We start from the raw sequence: 27276 nt of genomic DNA on the forward strand, positions 1-27276 counted from the left end.
AGCCAAGCACTTCTATTTCTGTTTCCACAGAATGTCTGCCTGTGCTGTGACTTTCTGGGGGTTGGTGAAATCCCCATTCGTCAGAAGCAGTTTGATGTCTTCAGGCACCTGTTCCAGGAACACCTGCTCGAACATGATGTCGAGCTGCTCATCTCCCAGGAGGGCCAGCATCTTGTTGATAAGTGCCGACGGGGATCCGTCTCCAAGCCCATCCAGGTGGAGCAAACATGCTCCTCGCTCTCGCTGTGAGATTCCGAACGTCTCTTTGAAGGCAGTGTAAGTGCCTTCTGATTGTGGCCTGTGGATAAAGTTGGCCACTCTGCAGTCTGACAATCCAGACGCCGACCACATGGTAGTACTGCTGTGATGCCCCATATCTGGAACTGAACCTCCACCTGGTCGAACCACACGCCAGGTCGAACTGTCCAGAAAGTCGGGAGCTTCAGACCAACTGTGCTGACTGCTGCTTTGTTCTCCTTCGCTAGGTTTAAATTCCTTCTAAACTGTCGGGGTGACCAATTGCAGCCGACCGTTACAAAGAAACACACACACACACACACACACACACACACACACACACACACACACACACACACACACACACTGGCAGGTTAACCTCACTTATCAGGGCTGGAAAGGCTGTTATACTGTTTAAGTTCCCGCCATTGCTGATTGACTGAGTCAGCCATATGAATAACAATAGCGGCTGGAATGTCCATGCATATGAATGCCCTTCTTCCCCAGTCTGTTTCTGCTGAGTTAGCTGGGCAGCTTGACCAATACCATTTTAGGGCTGTTGGTCTGATGCTGCCCCAGCTTCTTACCCCGCCGGTTCGTTGTCCTTGAAGTCACTTTAGCGATCTCTGTCCGCATCTGCTGCTATACAATGTGCCAGCCCGATCTTCACAATTACAGGCTGACACAGTACAAAATTTTATTCTTTTTTTCTTTGGCTTGGCTTCGCGGACGAAGATTTATGGAGGGGGTAAATGTCCACGTCAGCTGCAGGCTCGTTTGTGGCTGACAAGTCCGATGCAGGACAGGCAGACACGGTTGCAGGGGAAAATTGGTTGGTTGGGGTTGGGTGTTGGGTTTTTCCTCCTTTGTCTTTTGTCAGTGAGGTGGGCTCTGCGGTCTTCTTCAAAGGAGGTTGCTGTCCGCCGAACTGTGAGGCGCCAAGATGCACGGTTTGAGGCGATATCAGCCCACTGGCGGTGGTCAATGTGGCAGGCATCAAGAGATTTCTTTAGGCAGTCCTTGTACCTCTTCTTTGGTGTGCCTCTGTCACGGTGGCCAGTGGAGAGCTCGCCATATAACACGATCTTGGGAAGGCGATGGTCCTCCATTCTGGAGACGTGACCTATCCAGTGCAGTTGGATCTTCAGCAGCGTGGATTCGATGCTGTCGGCCTCTGCCATCTCGAGTACTTCGATATTAGGGATGAAGTCGCTCCAATGAATGTTGAGGATGGAGCGGAGACAACACTGGTGGAAGCGTTCTAGGAGCCGTAGGTGATGCCGGTAGAGGACCCATGATTCGGAGCCGAACAGGAGTGTGGGTATGACAACGGCTCTGTATACGCTTATTTTTGTGAGGTTTTTCAGTTGGTTGTTTTTCCAGACTCTTTTGTGTAGTCTTCCAAAGGCGCTATTTGCCTTGGCGAGTCTGTTGTCTATCTCGTTGTCGATCCTTGCATCTGATGAAATGGTGCAGCCGAGATAGGTAAACTGGTTGACCGTTTTGAGTTTTGTGTTCCCGATGGAGATGTGGGGGGACTGGTAGTCATGGTGGGGAGCAGGCTGATGGAGGACCTCAGTTTTCTTCAGGCTGACTTCCAGGCCAAACATTTTGGCAGTTTCCGCAAAACAGGACGTCAAGCGCTGAAGAGCTGGCTCTGAATGGGCAACTAAAGCGGCATCGTCTGCAAAGAGTAGTTCACAGACAAGTTGCTCTTGTGTCTTGGTGTGAGCTTGCAGGCGCCTCAGATTGAAGAGACTGCCATCCGTATGGTACCGGATGTAAACAGCGTCTTCATTGTTGAGGTCTTTCATGGCTTGGTTCAGCATCATGCTGAAGAAAATTGAAAAGAGGGTTGGTGCGAGAACGCAGCCTTGCTTCACGCCATTGTTAATGGAGAAGGGTTCAGAGAGCTCATTGCTGTATCTGACCCGACCTTGTTGGTTTTTGTGCAGTTGGATAACCATGTTGAGGAACTTTGGGGGGCATCCGATGCGCTCTAGTATTTGCCAAAGCCCTTTCCTGCTCACGGTGTCGAAGGCTTTGGTGAGGTCAACAAAGGTGATGTAGAGTCCTTTGTTTTGTTCTCTGCACTTTTCTTGGAGCTGTCTGAGGGCAAAGACCATGTCAGTAGTTCCTCTGTTTGCGTGAAAGCCGCACTGTGATTCTGGGAGAACATTCTCGGCAACACTAGGTATTATTCTATTTAGGAGAATCCTAGCAAAGATTTTGCCTGCAATGGAGAGCAGCATGATTCCCCTGTAGTTTGAGCAGTCTGATTTCTCATCTTTGTTTTTGTACAGGGTGATGATGATGGCATCACGAAGGTCCTGAGGCAGTTTTCCTTGGTCCCAACAAAGCTTGAAAAACTCATGCAGTTTGACATGCAGAGTTTTGCCGCCAGCCTTCCAGATCTCTGGGGGGATTCCATCCATACCTGCTGCTTTGCCACTTTTCAGTTGTTCGATTGCCTTATATGTCTCATCCAGGGTGGGAACCTCATCCAGCTCTAGCCTTAGGGGCTGTTGAGGGAGCTGGAGCAGGGCGGAATCTTGGACTGAGCAGTTGGCACTGAAAAGAGATTGGAAGTGTTCTGACCATCAGTTGAAGATGGAGATCTTGTCGCTGAGGAGGACTTTGCTGTCTGAGCTGCGCAGCGGGCTTTGGACTTGGGGTGAGGGGCCGTACACAGCCTTTAGAGCCTCGTAAAAACCCCTGAAGTCGCCAATGTCCACGCTGAGCTGGGTTCACTTGGCGAGGCTAGTCCACCACTCATTTTGGATCTCCCGGAGTTTGCGCTGAAGATGGCTGCATGCGCGACGGAAGGCTTGTTTCTTCTCTGGCCAGGACGGCTTTGTAAGGTGAGCCTGGTGGGCAGCTCGCTTCTTTGTCAGCAGCTCCTGGATTTCCTGGCTGTTTTCGTCGAACCAGTCCTTGTTTTTCCTGGAGGAGAAGCCCAGTACCTCTTCAGTGGATTGCAGTATGGTAGTCTTCAGCTGATCCCAGAGGGTTTCAGGGGACGAGTCCGTGAGGCGGATTGTATCCTCGAGCTTTGCTTTGAGGTTTGCCTGGAAGTTTCCTCTCACTTCGTCTGACTGCAGGTTTCCAACATTGAACCTCTTTCTGGGGGCTTTACTGTTCCTGGGCTTTGGCTTGAAGTGAAGGTTGAGCTTGCAGCGAACCAGCCGGTGGTCAGTGTGGCATTCCGCGCTGGGCATGACCCTGGTGTGGAGCACATCTCGTTTGTCTCTTTTTCGCACCAGGACGTAGTCCAGGAGGAGCCAGTGTTTGGATCGGGGATGCATCCAGGTAGTCTTCAGGCTGTCCCTCTGTTGAAAAAGGGTGTTTGTAATGACAAGCCGCTGTTCTGCGCTGAGCTCCAACAGGAGGCACCCATTGTCGTTGCCCTTGCCGACACCATGCTTGCCCAGGATTCCTGGCCAGGTTTCTGAGTCTTTTCCGACGTGAGCGTTGAAGTCGCCAAGGATGACAACCTTGTCGGCTGTAGGGGTGCGTTGAATGAGGTTGCGCAGGTCAGTGTTGAACTTGTCCTTTTCTGCTGGTTCCGCCTGGAGGGTTGGAGCATAGACACTGATAAGGGTGATGCGACGCTTGTTTAGAAGGGGGAGTCGCATGGACATGATCTGGTCCGAGTGGCCTGTCGGGAGGTTTTCGAGTTTGGAGGCAATGGAGTTCTTGACCATGAAGCCTACACCAGATAGGCGTCGTTCATCCATAGGCTTGCCAGACCAGTAGAGTGTGTAGCCCGCGCCGCTTTCTTGGAGGCTGCCTACATCTGCAAGGCGAACTTCACTGAGAGCAGCTATGTTGATGTCAAGTCTGAGGAGTTCATGTGCAATGAGGGCAGACCGACGTTCAGGTCGGTGGCTGTCAGCCTTGTCTAGCATGGTTCTGATGTTCCAGCATGCTAGCTTGAGTTTGTGAGCATCTTTTGAGGGGGAGGACGTGGAGGGGGAGGACGTGGACCTGTCCTCGGGCCTGCGCAAAGGAGCTTTTAGGTGGAGTGCAGTGCGCGCAGTACTGGCCCCACCCTTTACACCCATGGTTCGTGTGCCGTGGCCAAGCAAGCTGGGACGTGGCAGCGAGGTCCTTGGGTCGTAGGTTTTATATCGGAGTGGCCTTCTCCTATGCAGGTTTCTTACCCGGGCTGGAGGGGTCTGCCTCCCCTCCTAGGTCGGTCCATACTGCCTGGACCGGGGCTGAGGCCACCGCTGCTTTCCCTGTGCCCGGACTGGGGCCGCCGCCTCCTACTTTCTGCCCGGACCGGGGCCTCCGCCTGCCTCACTCGACCGAGGCCGGGGCCGCCGCCTCCCCTTTGCTCTTGCCCAGATCGGGATTCGTTCATTGCTCTTTAGTTTGCAAAATTTCTAATGCAGTAAGCTAGTTGTGACTTGAATGCAAAGTTCTCTTTTTGGAAAAGGGCAGTTTTGAAATCAAACAAAGAAGTCTTTTATTTGCCTGACCATACCCAAGCTTACTGTTTCCAGGCCAGTTGTAGTGGACTTGTGGGGAAGTTCAGCCATTGATTCTGGGCATGTATTTAATTATTCAGCTTTTTTTTTTCCTTTCTTTTATTTATTTAATTTTCAATCAACATGAAGTTACAAAACAAAGAAAATCAAAGAAACATTACAGATATATACAATAAAATACCAAAACCAAACTACATGGTGATGTACAAAAAAGGAAGATTCAACACGTTATCACAATTATCAAATTCTCCCCTATAGTTTATACATACAAAATTAAAGACTGTGCTGATCTTTAAAAGAAAAGTAGGAAACAAAAAAAAAGAAAAAACATCTCTCCTCCAAAGGAAGAAGAAAAAAGAAGAGGTGATTCTCCCAATTAATGTGACAAAGTCATTTTTTCCAAAAGCATTAGTGTCATACAGATTCATTCAGAGGTTACTTCCTCCCTTAAGGGATAAATGTCTGGACATCAACATCACTGGGGAAACTGGAGATGGCGGTATTGGAGACCAGAGGTGGGTAAATCATAAAAGGTTAAACCCCATGTTTTATATTCTTAAAAACATGTTTTAACAGTTTCTGAGGTTGTATGTAATCTTCTCCGGGGAAAAGACAACTATGCATTTCTGACTTCCAGCAGATCAGACTCAGTTGGGAATCAGATTTCCAAGTAATGGCTATGCCTTTCCTGAAGCAAATTTAACAAACTTCAATTGATATTTTGACAGCCTCATTTTAGGTCTTGTATCTGGTAATTTCCCCAATAAAAACAATTCAGGTTCCTGAGGGTATCAAATTCCTGTAATTCGTTCCAGGAGATTCCCCAAATCTTCCTAAAAGGATCTCATCTTACAGCATGACCAGGTCGACTGCAAAAAGGTCTCATAAATTGGATAATACAGATTTCAATTTAATTAATTTTTGCAGAGTAAATTACAGCTGATGCAAAAAAAATTATATTGCACCAGCCTATACCTTGCATTAATAGTTTTCCTAATTGTTCAGCTTCTTGGTATGAAAATAAACGATAACTTTTCAATTTCTTCAGCTTCCTTTTGATGATGGACAATTTCAAAAGACTGCAATTTCTCAAGAATTCAGCTTTTCAACTGAAGGAAACGTGTCCAGCAGTTGCAAGCTTCCTCTTGTAAGTGATTCAGGATTTTAATCAGTTATCTCTTCCCCCACTCCTCCCCCCTCCCGCCTTTGTATTGATCTTGAATTTATAGTGAAAAAACACACATGCTGGAGAAACTCAGCAGGTCAAACAGTGCCTTTATGTACTGTTAGATAAAGTAAGGTAAAGTTGAACCCTTCATCAAATTGTGGGGGAACATGAGAGATGGCCGGACAAAAGTGGGGAGGGAGGGCGGTGAGAGTGGGAGATGATAAGTGGAGAGGCCTTTGCTGCATAAAGGCACTAGGCACTTTCAGGTGGCCAAAATCCCCTGCTATAAAGCCACATATTATGCCCATATGCGGCTGCCGGGAGGCCACTTGAAATCGCAGGAGGCACATGAGAGGTGAACTTTGTAACCCTCCTCCGGGGGAGATAATCGCCAGAGCACTGAGGTCCCCCCGGCACATGAATGCATCCACCTGAAAGCGGCTGCTAAGGGGGTTACGGTCAGCTGGCGAGCACCTGACAGCGCGGGTCGTCAAGGCAGGGGTAGCCAGCATGGGCTGTCAGCGCGGAGTTGTCCCACTGCCCTGCTCTCTTCCCACAGCCCTATATCAGTCCCCACACTGTGGGGCAGCCAGCACAGGCTGTCAGTGTAGGGACGTCACACCCACAGCCCTATATCAGTCCCCACACTGTGGGGCGGCCGGCGCGGGCTGTCAGTGCAGGGACGTCCTGCGGAGGATGTCCCCATACTGATCCTTCTGCCCTGTACTCTCCCATCAGCCTGATATCAGTCCCCACAGTGTGGGACAGCTGGCGAGGGCTGTCGGTGTGGGGACATCCCGCCCACAGCCCATTATCAGTCCCCACACTGTGGGGCAGCTGGCATGGACCATCAGCACAGGGACGTCCCCACACTGATCCCTCTGCCCCGCTCTCTCCCAACAGCTCGATATCGGTCCCCATGGTGTGGGGCGGCTGGCATGGACCATCAGCACAAGGACATCCCCACACTGATCCCTCTGCCCCGCTCTCTCCCAACAGCTCGATGTCGGTCCCCACAGTCTGGGGCGGCCAGCACAGGCTGTCAGTGTGGGGACTGATATCGGGCTGTTGGGAGAGAGCGTGGCAGAGGGATCAGTGTGGGGATGTCCCGCGTGGGATGTCCCAGCTCTGATAGCCCGCACCGACTGTCCCAGCTCTGACAGCTAGCCATCCCAAACCTGACAGCTCAAAGGGACAGGAGCTGGAATGCGCTCAGAGGTGCATCCAGTACAGCTGTCCCTTCAGGCGGAAGGCACTGCGCTTTTAGCGCTGGCACCTAAACGGCAATTCAAAGGGCTGCTTCCGCTTCTGCAGGCGCATTCTTGGCGGAGAATGCACCTGAAGAAGCCTACTGTTTGACCTGCTGAGTTTCCCCAGCATTTGTGTGTTTTTTCACTTAACCACGATGTCAACAGAATCCTGTGTTTTACCCTTGAATTTACAGTCTGTATATTCAGGTAAGCGAACTTGGAATTAAACCATGTGTGTCATTGAACTAGCAACCAGCTTTGTTGCTGCTTTCTGTAGTTTAGGGTTAGTTAAGTGACCTTTTCTTAAGTTCGTGGTGTCACTGAAAATGCCATATTGCCATAAGCATAATCAATTAGATTTTTGAATTTTAATTATGAGTACATTATTTTGTGTATTTATCACAACATTATTTTGTATAAATTGTAATCTTAAAATCTGTTACCTTAAAGAATTTTTGATCATGTTGTTTTATTTCTTTTAGATGGACCCATAATTCAATAGCAGGTCAGTAAAAAAATTTACACTTTTGCATTGGTTCAGGATTTCAAGATTCTTTTATTGTCGTAATAAAGCAGAGAATGTAATATTACACAAAATTTAGTCTACCATAAGGGATAAAAATATTTGCCATCAGCACAAGTTGCCCAGAAAAACTAAAGCGAGTCCCCCCAGAGTCACTGAAGTGTCCATGAATTTGCCTTCAGCACTTCCGCAGCCACAAAGCCTTCAGTCCGAACCATTGGCAACCCAAGCTCCAGATCCAAACCTCTGACAGGATCAGGAAGCCCTCAATGTCCTTGGTACCCTCTTGAATCCCATTTCCAATATCTGGTACCCCTTCAGCCAGAATCGAGACAATCTTCAGCAGTCCACAGCCTGGTGCCAATCCCTTGACCACAGTTGACAGCAGGTTGCAGTCTGTGTGTTCTTCAGCCTCAGAGCCCCTCACTGGTCCGTCGCCATGGCCACCATCCAGTGGGTAGTCTCCTCTGCTTTTCCTTCTCAAACGGGGAGTGGTCTCCCTATTTTCTGGTGCCCTGCACCAGTCATTTGCTTCCTCAGAGTCTGCAACTGCTCGAGGCCGCTGGCATACGTGGGATCAGACCACACAGTCCAAAGATTTTTAAAATACCACCGTTGGCTTCTTTAATGGGCCATTTAAAGCCTTTACAGAGCTGACGGCAGTTGGATTGGGCGGTTGGATCTCATAGGGGAGCATAGCTCACCGCTCTCTCCAGGTGCACCCCAGCGGCATTGCTGGTGTTACAGTGGCTCTGTCAGTGCCACCATTTACTTTCATGCACAGTGTTTTGACCAGTTTTCATTAATTCATTTACTTTGCAGATGGGAAAAATAAATCCAGTGGAGTATGTAGGCACTGCTTCCAGTTCCTTCATCCAGGAAACCATCGAGTGCGCCTGAAATCAAAAAAAAAGATGACGGTGCAAATAAAAAAGCTACTGGAACATAAGGCAGCTAATTGGAAACTTAATCTCAGACAGCAATGGAAACTCTGGAAATACAGGAAATCTGAAAACAAATTGGTGAGGTTTATGACAATCTTGTCAAAACACAAGGGAAAGCTACTGTTATGTCCAACCTTATTTTTTTAAAATTAAGTTTGAACTCTGCAGAGCAGGTGGTTCCTGAATGCTGACAATTTAGCTGTCAACTTTGTGTACAGCTAAATATGTAAATTAGGACATGAAAGCATTGATTCAATATGTTTTATTTTACTCAAACTAGTCATTGAATGTATTGCTAAATGGATGAGTCAAATATCCTGAGATTGGTTGTTTCCTGCAGCACTGTGAAATTGTGTTAAACTCGAGAGTCTTATGGTGTGATTTCCATCTCTGGAATCCTGTTTCATTGGAAGAGAGGTTATGCTGTCCTTGTCCAGGATAGTGCTACATTAATAAACCCGGATGTAGTTAAGGATCAGAGCATCTGGGAGATGCCAATCAAATTTAAGATATATTAATTATCTCAAGGCTTCTACCCTAGATGCTTTCTTACCGTGTTACAGCTGCTAGTCCTGGGAATGGCCAAGGAATTGATCAGTTGCCTATCGATAAAATGCTGGTGGGAAATGTTGCCAGCTATGGCTGATGCAACCGCTAGATTAGATTATGTGATTTCCTGACAGAATCAGAATTTATTGTCAGAATACAATAAATTCCTGACCACATGATAACTGTGGCATGATGACTAATAGCATAAGCAGTTCTTTGATTCACTTTTAATGATTGGGCTCCTTCAGTTGGCCATATTTGGTTTGTTATCAATAACTTGTGAGTAGATGGGAAAGACATTCCTTACAACTTTCTCAATCCTCTCTTTCAGTATCTTTGTTTCCTCCAACCCAATATTTGCAGCTTCCCTACCATTCCACAAATAAACATTTGAGTCTTATAATATGCTGCTCTTGAACAGCTCTTGTTTGGGGAACCAATATTTATGTAATATAATTTTATCACACTAATCACTGAAATTGTAGATGTAAATGTGTTTTAGAATGGAGCATACAGTGAGTGACAAGTTTACTCTGATTACTTGTTATAGCAGCTAATTAGCTGACCACTAGATTTATAGCTCAGTGCCTCCTGAGCTACATTTTAAACATGCCCCAAGCACAGACACCAAGGGTTGTTGGTATACAAATCAATAAAGATGATAATACAGATTAACAAAATAATTATTAAAGCACAAGATCCTGGATACTGGCATAGGGTATAAAAACTTCTATGTGTTCAGGGTGACCCAGTTAGCAGAGGTTTACTCAATGCTATTAAAGCGCCAATGACCAGGGTCCGAATCCAGCGCTGTCTGTAAGATGTTTGCACGTTCTCCCTGTGTCCTCTTGGGTTTTCTTTGGGTGCTCTGGTTTCCTCCCACCCTCCAAAAACATATGGGGTTTGTAGGTTAATTGATGTGTTTAGGCAGCACTGGATCATGGGCCAGAAGGGCCTGTTACCATGCTGTTTATCTAAATTTAAAAAATTAAATATGTGGAGAACTGGAGCACCATGTAAAGTTGGGGCATACATTGAAAGCTGTATATGAAAATAGTTCCAGGGATAGGGAATTTCAATTACAGAAGAGACAAGAAAATTGGGCTGTTTTTCTTTAGAACAGAGAGAACTAAGGGTGTTAAAATTCACTAAAAGTTTAATTGAAGCAGTTCAAGAAGAGGATGCAAATTAATGTGACTGGTAAAATTGGCACGTCTCAAAAATAGGCAATACTGTAACTAGTGTTGATGGAAGCATTCAAACGCAAAGATGAATTGATTGTTTAAGAGCAAAATTATGGCATATGGATTTTATTGCAGGCAAATTTAAGGTCAACCACTTTGAATTTAAAATGATCCAATAGAATGCTTTATCATTGGTGAATATCTATAGGTATAGTGGAGTTCCATTATCTTTGATTTCAAGCGCAGAATGAAAATGGACTGCATACCAAATCAAAAAGGGTAATTCGAATTGGCTGAGAATTGTTTTGATTAAAGTTTTCAAAGTATTATGTTGAATTGATTTGGTGGATGGAGAGAAACTACTAATGATTAGGTCATCTTGAACTCGTGGACTTTGGTGTGTTGCTCATCAAACCTTGGAGGTTGTAATAAGTGTGCATCGAAAAAAGGTAGTGGGAGTCCAAAAGTTTCCATTGAATATTAAAATAAAATAAAATAATCCTTTTTACAAAATTTTAAATAGTTTCATATCAAAGAGATTTACAGATGCTTAAAACACTTTACCATTTATTAAGAATGAGGCAGAATTTTTCCAGCTTTCAAATGGTTTGTGAGAGTTCTAGGGACAGAATTTTTATAGTGTGCTGATGGAGATTCGCCAATGTTTCTCACAGTATGTCAGACAGATACTCCAGATCAAATCTCGGTAAGGTGATATTCTAGTAATTGCTGGCAGCGGACTACTATCAGCAAGATTTTGCCCATTCAATTTGGGAGCAATTGCTGTCCTTTTTCTTCAGGCATCTCCAATGAATTTACTTCACTGGAACACGAAAACTTGATCTTCCAGCTCTGACTACAAAATAATAATATTGTGATTATGACAATTGATCGGAAACTTTTGAGGTATCACCACCCTAATTTAAAACCTACATATAAATGAAAAGGTTAGTCTTTTCCCTCTGACATTAATACAATCCTCACCTGGTTGTACTCCACAGCTCTTCCACAATGGCATTGAAACAAGATCTCTAGCTTTCCAGTGGAACAGATAATCCAAACATTTACTGTGGAATACATTAAGATTCTTACCATTCACCAAGCATCAGCCATCCCGATTGTGTAATCATGATCTGACAATCTCAGTGTCCCTAGGATAGCAAGAGGAGGAAAAGTGCTTTTCTGGTCATGTAGTTTTAGGATGGATGTCATTAAGGTGGAAAGAGTGCAGAAAAGATTCTCAATGATGTTACTGGATCTGGAGAGTTTAAGGATAGTTGATAGGAAAGATTGGGTAGGGTGGGGATTGGGTAGGGTGGGGATTGGGTAGGGTGGGGATTGGGTAGGGTGGGGATTGGGTAGGGTGGGGATTGGGTAGGGTGGGGATTGGGTAGGGTGGGGATTGGGTAGGGTGGGGATTGGGTAGGGTGGGGATTGGGTAGGGTGGGGATTGGGTAGGGTGGGGATTGGGTAGGGTGGGGATTGGGTAGGGTGGGGATTGGGTAGGGTGGGGATTGGATAGGGTGGGGATTGGATAGGGTGGGGATTGGATAGGGTGGGGATTGGATAGGGTGGGGATTGGATAGGGTGGGGATTGGATAGGGTGGGGATTGGATAGGGTGGGGATTGGATAGGGTGGGGATTGGATAGGGTGGGGATTGGATAGGGTGGGGATTGGATAGGGTGGGGATTGGATAGGGTGGGGATTTGACGCTATCAAGATAGGAGTGAGAGGGGTGACCTCGAGAAGGCATATTCAATCATGAAGGGGAAAGTGGACATGGAGTGGAAGTGTCGAAGACCAGAAGGTGTAGTCTCAGAATAAAAGGATGTCCCTTTAGAACAGAGATGAGGAGAAATTTCTTTAGGAAGAGGATGGCAAAATTTATGGAATTTGTTGCCACAGGCAGTAGATTTAAAGCAGAGGTTGACAGATTCTTGATTAGTAAGGGATTAAAGGTTTTGAAACAAGACAGGAGAATCAGATTGAAAGGGATGATGATTCCTTTCAATCCTATTCAAATCTGCTCTGCCATTCAAATCAGCCAAGATAGGAATAGCAAACTTGAGCTGAGTGGGCCAGTTCTACTCCTTCATCTTCTGGTCTTGTCTCTGTTTCGCAAATGTGATTCTGTCGGATTGTTGTTGATCTGTCGTTGATCTTCACACTTGTTCAGTGCATTTATATTAATGCAAGAGGAGAATGTCACTATTTAATCGCCATCCCTAAGTGACCTTGATAAAGTATTTGAAATTATTGCATTGTGCTGAAGGTTGTTGCATGTTTTTTTTGCTATTCTTTGCCTTCTTGCCAGTAACAATAATGGGTTTGGGAATTGCTGAAGAAGCCTTAGGTTTCTTGCAATTCATTTTTTAGATACAGCCATGGTGGTGCCATTAAGCACAGCAAGTAGCATACTTATTTAAATTTATTTTTATTTAAAGGCTACAACCAACAAAAGTAATGTTATTTATATGAATGTCCTGCATTCCTGTGTAGTCAGAGGAAATGAGGCCATCCATATGAGCCAGAAATAGATTAGTTCATATAATTGCTTTGATTTCCCCTGTGTTAGAGTCATTGTCATGCAGCATGGAAACCTACCGCCATCAAGAAGAAGATACAAAGCATCAAAACAAGGGGTGCCAGGCTGGGAAATAGATTCTTCCTGCAGGCTGTGAGATTGATGAATTGTATCCTGTAACTGAGTAAATAAATAATTCCAAATATTTATCTATATCTATATGTGTGTATATATCTGCTTATCTATTTACCTATCGACATCTATCCAAGATATATATCCGTAGGTATGTATCTGTGGGTATCTATGCAGATATAGTTAAACCTAAAAATCTGCAAATGGTGCCTTTGTAGATTCTCCAGCATTTTTGTGCATCTATAAGCAAAAAAATTATATCTTTATGTATTCATGGAATTTATGGGCTGTGCATTGTGTGTGTATGCCATCTGTGGACTGGAGAAATTCAGTTTCTGCTGGTTGTATATAACAGTGAGAAGTTAGTAAACTAGAACTTGAAATCAATCTTCAGCCCAACTTGCCCATGCTGACAAAAATGTCCCTCCCATACTGGGTCCCACGTGCATCCATTTGAACCATTTCCATCTAAACAATCCTATCCATTTGTAAGCTGTGACAAATCAGTGCCATCACATATCTATCCAATTTTTTTTCTTAAAATTTGCAATAGTAGCTGCCTCAACCACCTCATGCAGCAGCCCATTCCATATCCTGTTCTTAGTCCTGTTGTCTCAAAGTCAAAGGATAGCTGTATTATGACTAAATCTTGTAGTTGACTTGCTTTGGGTACCAGAAACTTGTTGACATTTCTCATGAGACATACACACTACATGAGAGATACACATCTACCTGAGTCAGATCCTACAGGGAAATGTGGCACTGCACCCAGAAGGGAGTGAGGAGTTAGTGAAAAGTTATTTTTTAAAAACTTGAATTTTGAATTGAATTGTTCATTGTTCTTTGTGTAAAAAAACAGTAAAAAAAAACTTTGTGTTCTGTCCAGGCAAGTCAATGCGTACAGCTGATGGTGCAATAATAAATAAAGACAATTGTGCGAGAGTAGTGTTACAGCAAGTCAAGTAATGAAGGCTTAAATAAAAGTACAAAACCATGGTGTAGGATGGAGGGAAATCGACTTTAAAAAGTACGTCATCTTTTGACAATGAAAATTCATTTCAGAGTCTGATAACAAGAAAGGAGTCCTTAAATCTCGATGTTAGTTTTTACAAGTTCATGTACCTTCTGCCCAACAGAAATGGAATGAAGGGAGAATGACTGGGGTGAGATGGGTCTTTTAATAGGTTGGCAGTTTTCCTGAGGCAGCGGGAGGCAGAGACAACATTGAGGCAGGGGAGGTCTTTCAGCACACTGAGATGTTGGTCCGGGAATGCTGCAGTCTGGCACATTCCAGGCTGTAGGACTAAGTACTGAGGGACGCACTGAGGCTTGGTGCAGGCAACGTGGAGTCACTGTCGGGAAGGAGCATTGTTTAGATCCTCTCCCCCCCCATTACTGGGCTCTGAGGGGCTGACAGAGGGGCTCATTAAACCAACAGAGAGGGGGGAGAAATAACAAGGTGCCTCAGGGGTGGTGACTGAGTATTAAGGCAATAATGTTAAACATAGAAGGTACATAAGATTATGTCTGACATTTTGTTAAGTTTCTGAGCAGCTTCTTCTGTACTGTAAATAACTTACTCAATATGAGATAACTGACACTATGTAAAAATTTGTAAATATCCTACTCAATAGGATTGAAATTATGAATGTAAAGTTTAGAACAGCTTTTAGTCTTGTACATAATTTATTTGGGAAAGAAAACACTGAGGTGGGGAGATTGGTCTGCATGATTGCCTTGAGCTGCGTTCTCTACTCCCAGCACTTTCTCGTGGTCTTGGGCAGATCAGTTCCTCTGATGCACCTGTAAAAGTTTGTGAGATATCTTGGGGATGGCCTTGATCAGGAGACATATTAGAGTAAGTAGACCTTATATTCCATTCTGCTTTATCGATCCAAATGACATCAATATCAATCTTCATTTTTAGTGAATTCCCTCCCACGGTCTTTTCCTATCATTTCCTTTCCTTCAGCTCCCACCCCTTCCCTTCCTTCTCTGATCACCCCTTCCCTTCCTTCTTAGCCATCTGCTCTCTTCCCTATCACTTCTCAGTCTTTTCTACCCTCCCACCTGTATCCAGCTATTGTAATACAGAATAGTGCTGGAGAAACTCCACCTATAACATCCTATCTGTTAGCCAGAGCTCACCCCCTTTCCCTTCCTTTCTCCACAGTATTCGGGTGTCTACTTGTTTATTTCACATTCCCGACAAAGGCCTCAGGCCAAATGTTAATTGCCTTTTGTTTCTTGTGGATTCTGCATGACCTGCTGAGGTTTCCAGCACTTGTGTGTATTGAATTTTTTAATATAAGAATATATAAGAAATCGGAGTATGAGCAGGCCATTCGGCCTGTCAAGCCTGCTCTGCTTTTCAATGAGATCATGGCTGATCTGATGATAGGCTCATCCCCACTTAGCTGCCGTTTCGCCATTTCCTTTAATTCCCCTACTTTGTAAAAGTTTATCCAACGTTGTCTTAAGTATATTTACTGAGGTAGCCTCTGCTGCTTCAATGGACAGCGAATTCCATCAATTCACCACCTTCTGGGAAATGCAATTCCTCCTCATCTCCATCCTAAATCTACTACCCTGAATCTTGAGGCTATGCCTCCTACTTCTAGTGTCCCCCACCAAAGGGAATACATGCCTACCTCTATCTTATCTATGCCTTTCATAATTTTCTGTGTTTCTATAAGATCACCTCTAATTCTTCTAAATTCCAGCGAGTACCATCACAGATGACTCAGTCTCCCCTCATAGGCTAACTCTCTCCTATCTGAAGTCAACCCGGCGAGCCTCCTCTGGACCCCCCCTCCAAAGCCAGAACATCTTTCCACAAGTACAGAGACCAGAACTGCATGCAGTACTCCAGATGTGGCCTCACCATTACCTTGTACAGTTTCCAACACCATTTAATAAAACCTGTACATTTAGGGTGTTTAATAACAGATCTTACCTTAGAACTATATACAATTCCTTCACATGAAATCTGTAGGTGGATTTGTTTAGTATGCATGCTATGTAGAGCTTCTTACCAAATGTTTTCCAGCATCAAGACATCTGATTATTTTATTCCTGCATCAGTTTACAAGTGTTGTCAGGGTAGCTCATTGGATGGTTATCAAGAAATAAATCCAGATTACTTTTCCTTTTTTCTTTCTTTACTTCTTATACAATTCTATGTATAAATATATATTGGATTGGAATTTAAGTCTTAGTACTATTGTCACTATAGTATATCTTCTTTGGCTTGGCTTCGCGGACGAAGATTTATGGAGGGGTATGTCCACGTCTGCTGCAGGCTCGTTGGTGACTGACAAGTCCGATACGGGACAGGCAGGCACGGTTGCAGTGGTTGCAAGGGAAAATTGGTGGGTTGGGGTTGGGTGTTAGGCTTTTCCTCCTTTGTCTTTTGTCAGTGAGGTGGGCTCTGCGGTCTTCTTCAAAGGAGGTTGCTGCCCGCCGAACTGTGAGGCACCAAGATGAATGGTTTGAGGCGATATCAGTCCACTGGCGGTGGTCAATGTGGCAGGCACCAAGAGATTTCTTTAAGCAGTCCTTGTACCTCTTCTTTGGTGCACCTCTGTCTTGGTGGCCAGTGGAGAGCTCGCCATATAACACGATCTTTGGAAGGCGATGAACCTCCATTCTGGAGACGTGACCCACCCAGCGCAGTTGGATTTCAGCAGCATGGATTCGATGCTTGTGGACTCTGCCAGCTCGAGTACTTCGATGTTGGTGATGAAGTCATTCCAATGAATGTTGAGGATGGATCGGAGACAGCGCTGATGGAAGCGTTCTATGCTGTTACCTTAAATATGTAATAATCTCAATGCAATGCATTTGTTATATATTTGTTTTCTGTTCTGACAAAACTTAATAAAAATAATTTTAAAAGAAAGAAATCCAGCTTAGGAGGCGCAGTATGTCACATATTGATGTCACTAAATGAATACGTCTGTTCCCAGGTATGTTAGATAGTTGCAAGAGCAGGATGCTACTTCATCACTTGTTTTTCTCTCCCAGCCTTCTTGCCCCCCCACAAACAAGCCATAAGTAATTAAAACATTAGCTGAGCCCAAGGCCATTTGGGCTTGTGCTGTGGCCAAGGTGTGTTCACAATGGAATGGAGGTTCGATTTCAAGGTTAATGGATATGTCTGAGGGCCACAGGTGAAGAAGTTGTTGTTGGCTCACTTCGAGGATATTCTAGTGGTAGGAAAGCCCAGATGCCTCAATACCTTTTCAGTTACCCTTGCAGGGGAATTGCATCATCCCATATACCTTTCAACACGCATTTCATCAGGCCCAGGTTTAACCATAGATCTTCTGGCTATCCATCCTGTAGGATGAAGATGGTTCCTTTTAGTCAGTTGATATGAGGATTCCCCACTCCTCAGAAAGGAACAGCATGTGTGTGTGAATAGATTTAGGGGTCACACAGGTACAGACCCACCCTCTCAACATCCCCTTCCTGGATCCATAGTGGTAGGGGATTCCATGGTAAGAAGAATAGATTGGTGCATCAGTGGCCACAAATGGCACTCCTGGGTGGTATGTTGTCTCCTGGGTTCAGGAGTCTGGGATGTCCTGGGCACTGCAGCACATTCTCAAATGGAAGGATAAATATCCAATTGCTGTGGTGCATGTAGGTACCAACAATACAGGAAAGAAGTTCAATGAGATCTTATAAGCTGAATTTAGGGAATTAGGAGAATTAAAAATGTAGCATTGTTCAACTTGCCTGTCAGAGTAGAAATAGCAGAAGAAGGGGCATCATAGATAGGATGAACAACTAGCACTTTTTCCTTTTGAGTGATAGCAAATATCAGAGGACAGTTTAGGGGAGATGTCAGAGTTATGTTTGTTATACAGAGAGTATGGCTGGAATGCTTTGCCAGGGGTGGTAGTGGAGATGGTACAATAGAGACATTTAAAAGACTGTGAGATGGGCACATGGATGTTAGAAAAATAGAGGGTTATGATTGTGAGGTAGGGAATGGTTAGATTGTTGACTTGGTTTCCATAAATCAGCACAATGTGGTAGGCCAAAGGGTGTGCATTGTGTTGCCATGCTCTATGAAATATGTGTCTTAGGCAGTGGTGCAGGAGAGTGGTTCACATTCTTGGGTCAATGGAGCCACTTCTGGGGAAAGTGGGATGAATTGAATTGAAACACTAAAGCTGCAGACGGTGAGATTGTAGTAAAAACACAGAAATGCTGAAGGACACAGCAGGTCTTGCAATGTTAATAGTAGGCAAAGGTCTATAATTGGGAAGGTGTACTGAGGGAAAAGGGTAGAGAGCTAGACATAGCTGGAGGAAAGAAGGCGTTGGTATAGATGGGTGGCGGAAGCTTACAGAAACTAGAGAAGTCGATGTTAATGCCATCTGGTTGGAGAATGCGCAGACATAATATGAGGTGTTGTTCCTCCAATTTGAGGGTTTTCTCAGTTTGGCAGTTCATAAAACCATGGACAGACTTATCAACAAGTCCCCGTGGAAGGCAGAGAAAAGGAAGACACGTCTGGTGGTGGGATCATGTAGTTGGTGACAGAAATGCAGAGGATGATGAGGATTTGGTGGGTGGTGGGATGGTAGGTGCTGTGATGGTGGTGGGGGGCAGGGCAGATATACAAACAATGGGGATATGTGGGTGAGGGCTGACTTGGTGGTGGTAGAGGGGAAGCCACATGCTTGAAGGAGGACATCTGAGATGATCTGGCATTAGAAGACATTGTTCTTGAAGCAGATGCAATGAAGACAGGAATTACAAAAGGAATGGAATCCTTTCAAGAGACAGGTTGTGAAGAGGTGTGGTCGAGGTAGCTGCAGGAGGTGGGCTTGTAGAAGATGACTGTCGAACATTTGTCTCCTCAGATGGAGAAAAATAATAGAGTTCAGAAAAGTCAAATATTAGTAGATTCTTAAAAAACAATGTGTGTCAGGGCATTTTATCTGAATGCCCATGGCATCTGAAGTAAGAAAGTGCTCCGCGCCTACCCCCTTCCCTGCCTTCCCCCTTTCCCCTCCCATTTCCGTCCACTCCCCTCTTTCTCTCCACACCTACCCACCTACCCCCTCCTCCTCCCGCCTAGCCCCTCCTCCTCCCCCCACCAACCCCCCTCCCCAACGCCTACCCCCCAACGCCTACCCCCGCCCTGCCTTTTTCTCCCCACCCCTTCCTCCCCTCCTTCTCCGCATCATGCATTGAAAGTGGTCCTTTGCAGTCAGATTTCAACCCTCCCATTCCTATACTTTTACTGGACTTGACTTTTTAATCTCATATTAACCCCCTCATTATCTCTCATTCTTTACCACATGTGAATGTTTTCTTTTGTCAACCAAACTTTTCCTTCAACACTGAAGTCTGTTTGAATTTAACCAAGTATGTGAGGGTCAAAACGACACTTACTGTTTGATATGTTTCAGATCTCTCATATGGTTACTTAAATTTCAGTATATTAATCCATTAAAGTATTTGATGCAGTCTTAACAATAAATGTTTGATTCTACAGATTTCCATTTCTCTCAACAAATACTTTGAGCACAGTGGTTAGGATTTGGTTCCATTAAATATTTTCTAAAACAGCTGTTTTAGTATCATATAATTGTGGTTAAATTAACTGCCAACAGTTCATGCAAGTATCTGATATGCTTTACAATCAGAAGACTGTTCTGGGACCAAAATGTATTCATGTGCGAAGTTTCACAAAATTAGGGTAATTTTGAATCAAATTTTGTATAATGCCAAAGGTTTGAATGTTAATCTTCTTGTAAAAGGCAATTGGGAAAGCAATGACCATAATATAAGATGTCATATTAAGTTTGAAAATCATGTGGTTGATTGTGAAATTATGATTGTAAATCCAAACAAAGGAAACTGAATATACGAGAGCTGTGTAGCTGCACCTGCGAGAGTTGGCACTCTTCTCATATTGGAGGATGTATTGTAAAGTGAAATTGTGGACAGGTAGTGATTGGGTGATATTCAAGAGTTCATATTTGCAAAAATATGTTTTTTTAATACATATAAGCCAAAATGATAAATTATTTATCCAATGCTAAAAGAGAAATTAAAGATTATACTAAATCAAAGGAACTGCCTTATCAGGTTGTCAGTAAAAGGAGTTGGCTTGAGGTTGGAAGCATTTTAATTTATATTTAGAAACTTGGATGAATAGGAAAGTGGACTGGCAAGGATTATTAAAAAATCTGTCAGAGTACACAAAAGGAAAAGGTTAGTCAGAGAAGACAGAGATTAGTAAGGGCCTTTATAGAAAAATTGATAATAGCAGATAAAGAAGTGGAAGAGGAATTAAAAATTACTCTGTTTGATTTCATGAAAAAATATGCAAAACTTGATGGATATAACGCAGGTTGAATCTCTTTAATCCGACGACATTGGTACCTGGCCATTGCTGGACCACAGAAGATGCTGCAAAATAGAAAATGCACAGAAAATAGTTGTCAAAGGTGCAGTACATGCCTCAATCAGACCCCCTTTCTGAGCTAAAAGGATCAAGTATATCACAAATTAAATCCCGGTTAGCCCAGCGGTTAGCGCAACACCTTTACAGCCCCAGCGATCGGGACTGGGTTTTCAACCCTGCTCTGTCTGTAAGGAGTTTGTACTAATGGCAGCAGATTCAAAACGTGCCAGACCACGGAAGTTGCCAACCGCAGAGCACCAGATAATAGATTCAACCTATAGAATCAAAGATGTAATGTAAATGGACATGGCCATGCGAAGGACTTAGATGTATTTTGATCGAGCTCTCCTTGAAGAGTATCAAAAAGATGGTTAAAATTTTAAAATTAAAAAAAATTTCACTGAAAAATGGACAAAACAAGTACTAAGAAACCAAGACAGCCGAGCACAAAAAATGAAGTTTCTACTCAGCCAGGAACATCGAGCGAAAGCCCAAAGGGGAGCGGCGCAAGAGTGGCCTTGGGACTGGTGGATCCTGACAGAGCTGGGGAGTCGGGACAAGAACTAAATATTATCCTGGAGCAAATGGAGCAACAAATTTGTTGGCATTTTAAATGTAATGAGAGACATGACTGAAAGGCTGATTGAAACTAAATAAATCTTTGAAGAGTTAATGGAAAGAATGACCCAAACAGAAGTAGACTTGGTAAAAACACAAGATAAGCTAAAAGTTTTGGAAAAAGATGTGAAGCAATGGGAGTCGGACAGATAAGGAGAATTTTAGCAGAAGAAATAATATTCAAATTATTGGACTGAATGAAGGAATCGACGGAAGAGAGCTGGTGAACTTCTTCGAAACATGGATCCCACAAGTGCTGTTACAAGACAAATTCAGAGAAAGACTGCATATTGAAAGGGCTCACCGGACCCTCAGACCCAGGAGAGCCACAATCAGCGACCACGACGGGACCTGTTAAGACTTTTGAGTTACCAGGAATGGGAGGCAATTCTGGGAGTAGCATTTGAATACTCTAAGCAAAATAAAGGCCCACCTGAGATTTACTTTGAAAGAGTGCTGTTTGCCAAGATTTTAGTCCTTCTTTGATTAGGGAAAGGAAGGAGTTTGATGATGTAAACCGACAACTGCGTTCCAAAAACTTGAAATATTCAATAATATACCCAGCAACTCTGAGGGTTGAAGTAGCAGAAGGTAATCGACAATTTTTCAAGACTAAGAAAGAAGTGGGAGACTTCCTGTGTGGTTTATCAAAAGGCTAAGATTGCCAAAGAGGAAGACAGGGAAGAATGTTCACAATGAGACTAAGTAAAAGTTGTATTTATTTTTTTTAAAAACTTGTATTTACAGTTGAAAAGTACATTTTATTGAAATGTTCATGGAGAGCTCAGAAAAGAGAGAAAATGGGAAAAGTAGTAGCAAGGTGGAGACTCCATTCTAAGGGAGTGAATGGTGCCTGGAGAGGAGTATCTGTAAAAGATAGCACTAAAGGGAAGGTTCTTCCTTGGGAGATTCCACAGGCTTTTTTCGCAGGCTTTCAAGGTTTCCTTTTTACGTCACTGTCAGAGCAGGGACATTGTATGTGTTTTTTAAAAGGGGAAAGATCACTATTATTTAAATAATTGAAAAGGTTTTGTTGTTAAACAATCAATATGGATAGAGTGTTAAAATTTATTAGTCTTAATGTTAATGAGATAAACGGAAAAGAGAAAAGGAGGTGGGTCTTGGCATGCCTAAAAAAAAGGTAGATATAGTCTTTCTACAAGAAATGCTTATCAAATTGGAACATGTTAAATTAAAAAGAGAATGGGTGGGACAAGTAATATCGTCTTCATTTGGCTCAAAAGCAAGATAAGTAGCAATTCTAATTAATAAAGATATATCAATAATAATAGTAGGGACACTAACTGACCAAGCCAGAAGATTTGTAATGGCACATTGTAAAATTCATGCAGAATCATGGACTTTTATGAATATCTATGCATCAAATTATGATGATGAAGCCTTTATAAGGATATCTTTTCAAAAACAGCAGAGAGAGAGGACAAAATATACTGGTGGAAGAGACTTCAATTTCTTTCTAGATTCAATATTGGATAAATCAGCCAGAACAGTAACAAAAATGACACTTTCATTTATGAAGGATTTAAATTTGATTGATATATGGAGACAGCGTAACCCTGTAGAATGAGACTATTCATTCTACTCAAGGGTACATGATTCACATACAAGGACTGATTTGTTTTTAATATCTGCCCAGTTAAAAAATAGAATGGTAAAAACAGAATATTTGGTGAGATAATGGAAACACGAGAAAGTGTGTATAGATGGCATCTCAATGCCATACTGTTGAAAAGGTAGGATATTTGTGAGTTTATTAAGGGACAGATTGGAGTATTGTGTGCAGTTTTGGTCGCCTAACTACAGGAAGGATATCAATAAGGAAGAGTGCAGAGAAGATTTACTAGGACTGAGTTACAGGGAAAGCTTAAACAGGTTAGGACTTTATTCCCTGGAATTAGAAGAATGAGGGGTGATTTGATAGAGGCATTTAAAATTATGAGGGGGATAGACAGAGTAAATGTAGATAGGTTTTTTCCATTGAGGGTGATGAGATTCAAACAAAAGGAGATGGGTTAAGGGTGAAATGGTAAAAATTTAGGGGGATTTTCTTTACTCAGAGTGATTGGAGTGTGGAACGAGCTTCTAGCTGAAGTGGTAGATGCAGGTTTGATTTTAACATTTAAGGGAAATTTGAACAGAATATAATAGGGAGAGGTGTAGAAGACTATGGACTGAGTGCAGGTCAGTGGGACTAGGAAATAAAAAGTGGTTTGGCACAGACTAGAGGGGCTGAAGTAGCCTGTTTCAGTGTTCTATGGTTCACATGGGATCATTTACAAGACTGTTGATAGGCACATGGATATAAGAAAAATAGAGGGTTATTGATGTGATGTAGGGAAGGTCTAGATTGTCACAACATCGTGGGCTGAAGGACCTGTATCATGCTGAATTATGCTATGTTCTAATGCTTTATCTTCACCATGGATGTGCAGTCCCTTTATACATCCATTCCCCATCAAGAAGTCCTCAGGCTTCTCCACTTTCTTGAATGCAGAGTCATTCAGTCCCCATCCACTACTACTCACCTTTGAATGGCAGAACGTTCTCAACAACTTCTCCTCAACTCCTCCCATTTCCTCCACATACAGGGTGTAGCTATGAGCACACATATGGCTCCCAGCTCTGTGCCTTTTTGTTGAGTATGTAGAACAGTCTCTCTTCCAATCCTACTCGGGTATTGCTACGTCGATGACTGTATTGGTGCTACCTCCTGCATCTGTGCAGAACTTAACAAAATTATTAACTTCACTGCCAAATTTCAACTTGCTCTTAAATTTACCTGGACCATTTCTGACACTTCTCTCCCCCATCTTGACCTCATTGCCTCCAACTCAGGGGCCAGACTATCCACAGACGTCTATTATAAACCCATTGATTCTCATGGCTCAGGGTATTATATCTCTTCCCATTCTGATCCTCATAAGGATGCTGTCCCTTTCTCAAAATATCACCACCGCATTTGGTCCCAAAATGAAGCCTTCCACTCCAGAACTTCCAAAATATTAATAAATGTGGGTTCCACCTTTACTGTCATAAATCCCTAATCTGTATTTCCTCTACTTACACTATTACCCACCAGCTTCCACGTCCGTCACATGTGGTCTCACTACAGCCACATCTTCCCCTCTCCATCTCATATGTGTTTCACAAGCAAAAGTCTCTCTAAGACTCCTTAGTCTGCTCTTCCCTCCCTACCCACCCTTCCACCCCTTGGCACTTCCCAAAGCTACACACAGACCTTCAAAGTGAGGCAGAGCTTTACCTGCAGTTTGTCCAACCTAATCTGTTGCATTTGGTGTACCCAGTATGGCTTCCTTTATGTCAGTAAGACAAAAGGCAGAATGGGTGACTGCTTCACCAAACACCTATGCTCTGTAGGTCTAAACTTGAGCTTCTTGGAGACATTCATTTCAACACACCACCTACCATACCTTCAATGACATGTCTGTCCTCAGCCTCATACATTGTCAGGATGAAGCCAAATGAAACTTGAGGAACAACACATCATATTCTTCCTGAACTGCCTTAAACGTATTGACATGAACATTATTTTTTTTTATAATTTTAGGTAACCACCACTCCCCCCACTGCCCCCCCACCAAACCTCATCTGATTCCAGTATCACTATCACTTTTACTCCTTTTCTATTTCCCCCTCCCCTTCCTAATTATTTCTCCCGCTACCTGTCTCTCTCCAGCTCCCACACCTTCTGGCTTGTGCTCTATCACCTGGGCCCCTCCCCCATCTTCTTTCCCCTTTTTATGTATGTAATTTTCCCTATTTTATCTCCGTCTTGATTAAGAGTTCAGACGTTGACTGATCATTTCTATCCAGGACAGACAGCATTGTCTGTCCTGTTGGGTTCCTTCGTCACCTGCTATGTTTTCTAGTGTTTACAAAAGTGAAAGGAGATTCCATTGAAAATGATAGATTTCTTTATAAAGTTCTTGACAGGCTGCATGTCCAGAGTATATTTACCCTAACTCAAGAGCCTAAGTTCAGGGAGTACAGTTTGAGAATAAGGGAAATTTAGGACAGATTTCAGATTTTGTTTTTACTCTGAGGGTGGTGAATCTTTGGAATTTTCCATCCCAAAACGCTGAATAGGCTGAATCACTGAGTTCATTCAGAACAAAGATCAATAGATTTTTGATATTAAAGGAATCAAAGGATAAGAGGAGAGTGCTGAGATGGATGATCAGTCATGAATGTTGAATGGTGGAACAGGGGTCATGCACAATTAGTATTCCCGTTTCTTAGGTTCTTACTACAGTGACTCTGTAATCTTGCACAATTGGTTTGCAGTTATTTCAAGTTTAGGGAAAGTTGTAAGCAATGGCAATTTAAATATACAGTTGATGAATATTCAAATCCATACAATAGAGGAAAATCACAATATAGGTCCTCAAATAATAGTTATGTGTAGTAGCGTAGTACTAACAAAGTAAAAAGATTTCATTACGTTCACTTACCCTACTTTCAGCAGTTGATCATCAAAGACCAGCTTCCCCCGAGAAGGAATCATCATGTTGCCATCACATTTGTTACTGAGGGCCTAGTTATCTGAATTTGTTTTAATTTTACAATTTGCCCATCCCCCAATCGTCCAATGGCTTTAGTTTGATTAATTTATAGAATTGTGCTCTTTGATTAAACAATCCTTTGTATTAGGTTCTGTCAGGTTTTTTATGGTATATAACTGTATATATAATGGTACATAATTATATGGTATATAATTGATTAAACAATCCTTTGTATTAGGTTCTGTCAGGTTTTGTATGGTATATAACTGTATATATAATGGTACATAATTATATGGTATATAATTGATTAAACAATCCTTTGTATTAGGTTCTGTCAGGTTTTGTATGGTATATAACTGTATATATAATGGTACATAATTATATGGTATATAATTGATTAAACAATCCTTTGTATTAGGTTCTGTCAGGTTTTGTATGGTATATAACTGTATATATAATGGTACATAATTATATGGTATATAATTGATTAAACAATCCTTTGTATTAGGTACTGTCGGGTTTTGTATGGTATATAACTGTATATATAATGGTACATAATTATATGGTATATAATTGATTAAACAATCCTTTGTATTAGGTTCTGTCAGGTTTTGTATGGTATATAACTGTATATATAATGGTACATAATTATATGGTATATAATTGATTAAACAATCCTTTGTATTAGGTACTGTCAGGTATTGTATGGTATATAACTGTATATATAATGGTACATAATTATATGGTATATAATTGATTAAACAATCCTTTGTATTAGGTACTGTCGGGTTTTGTATGGTATATAACTGTATATATAATGGTACATAATTATATGGTATATAATTGATTAAACAATCCTTTGTATTAGGTTCTGTCAGGTTTTGTATGGTATATAACTGTATATATAATGGTACATAATTATATGGTATATAATTGATTAAACAATCCTTTGTATTAGGTACTGTCAGGTATTGTATGGTATATAACTGTATATATAATGGTACATAATTATATGGTATATAATTGATTAAACAATCCTTTGTATTAGGTACTGTCGGGTTTTGTATGGTATATAATTATCACATAACACAAATTTGCTGAAAGCTGATCTACCTTGTTTTTTTTTGTCCCTATTCAGTAATTAGGATACAGACCATTGTGTATAAATTATTGTCCCTCCTTCGTAGCAGGGTATTGGTTCAAAATTCTGTGTAAATTGTGACAGTGGGTACAATGAGCCCCACCCAAATCAGTACTCCAGTCTCTCGAAGCTGGTGCATTTATCTGCTCTTGTCAGAACCAATGTTCAGTACAACTCGGCTCTCCAGCTTGAAAATCGTAAATGTTAATTACCTTTTGTTATGGCTGCATTTGTTTCGGTGAGTATTTAATCATTTTAAAACTAGACAGTTTAGTTCTTTACCGTTACCTGTAGACAAATAAAAATTAATCTTAGCTGTGACTGTAATTTAACAAGATACCAAATAGAAACAAATCTTAAATGGAGACCTTTGATGCTGCAGGAAAGGTTTCAGTAGAATACTGTTCAAATGATTTAAGGATGGAAATGTACAATTCTATGCTGCAAAAAAAATTGGAATGACCTTCAGATTTAAGCATGCAGTGCACGTCTGTTTAGGCAGAAGAACCCAGTGGGTCAGATAACAAGAAGTGCAT

The 27276-nt window shown here is 42.5% G+C and overlaps 1 protein-coding gene across 3 annotated transcripts in view; it reads left to right on the forward strand.

Moving 5' to 3' along the window:
* c1h18orf21 (chromosome 1 C18orf21 homolog) overlaps positions 1 to 27276 on the forward strand; it is a 64058-nt gene that overhangs the window by 14615 nt on the left and 22167 nt on the right. For all 3 annotated transcript variants that reach the window (XM_069913410.1, XM_069913409.1, XM_069913411.1), the window contains 3 exons: positions 5779 to 5877; positions 7631 to 7653; positions 8494 to 8693. In XM_069913410.1, the coding sequence (XP_069769511.1) occupies positions 5789 to 5877; positions 7631 to 7653; positions 8494 to 8693 (312 nt within the window). In that variant the 5' untranslated portion in view covers positions 5779 to 5788. The remainder of the gene's footprint in view (positions 1 to 5778; positions 5878 to 7630; positions 7654 to 8493; positions 8694 to 27276) is intronic.

Source organism: Narcine bancroftii, chromosome 1 (assembly GCF_036971445.1).
Source record: "Narcine bancroftii isolate sNarBan1 chromosome 1, sNarBan1.hap1, whole genome shotgun sequence".
NCBI lineage: Eukaryota > Metazoa > Chordata > Chondrichthyes > Torpediniformes > Narcinidae > Narcine > Narcine bancroftii.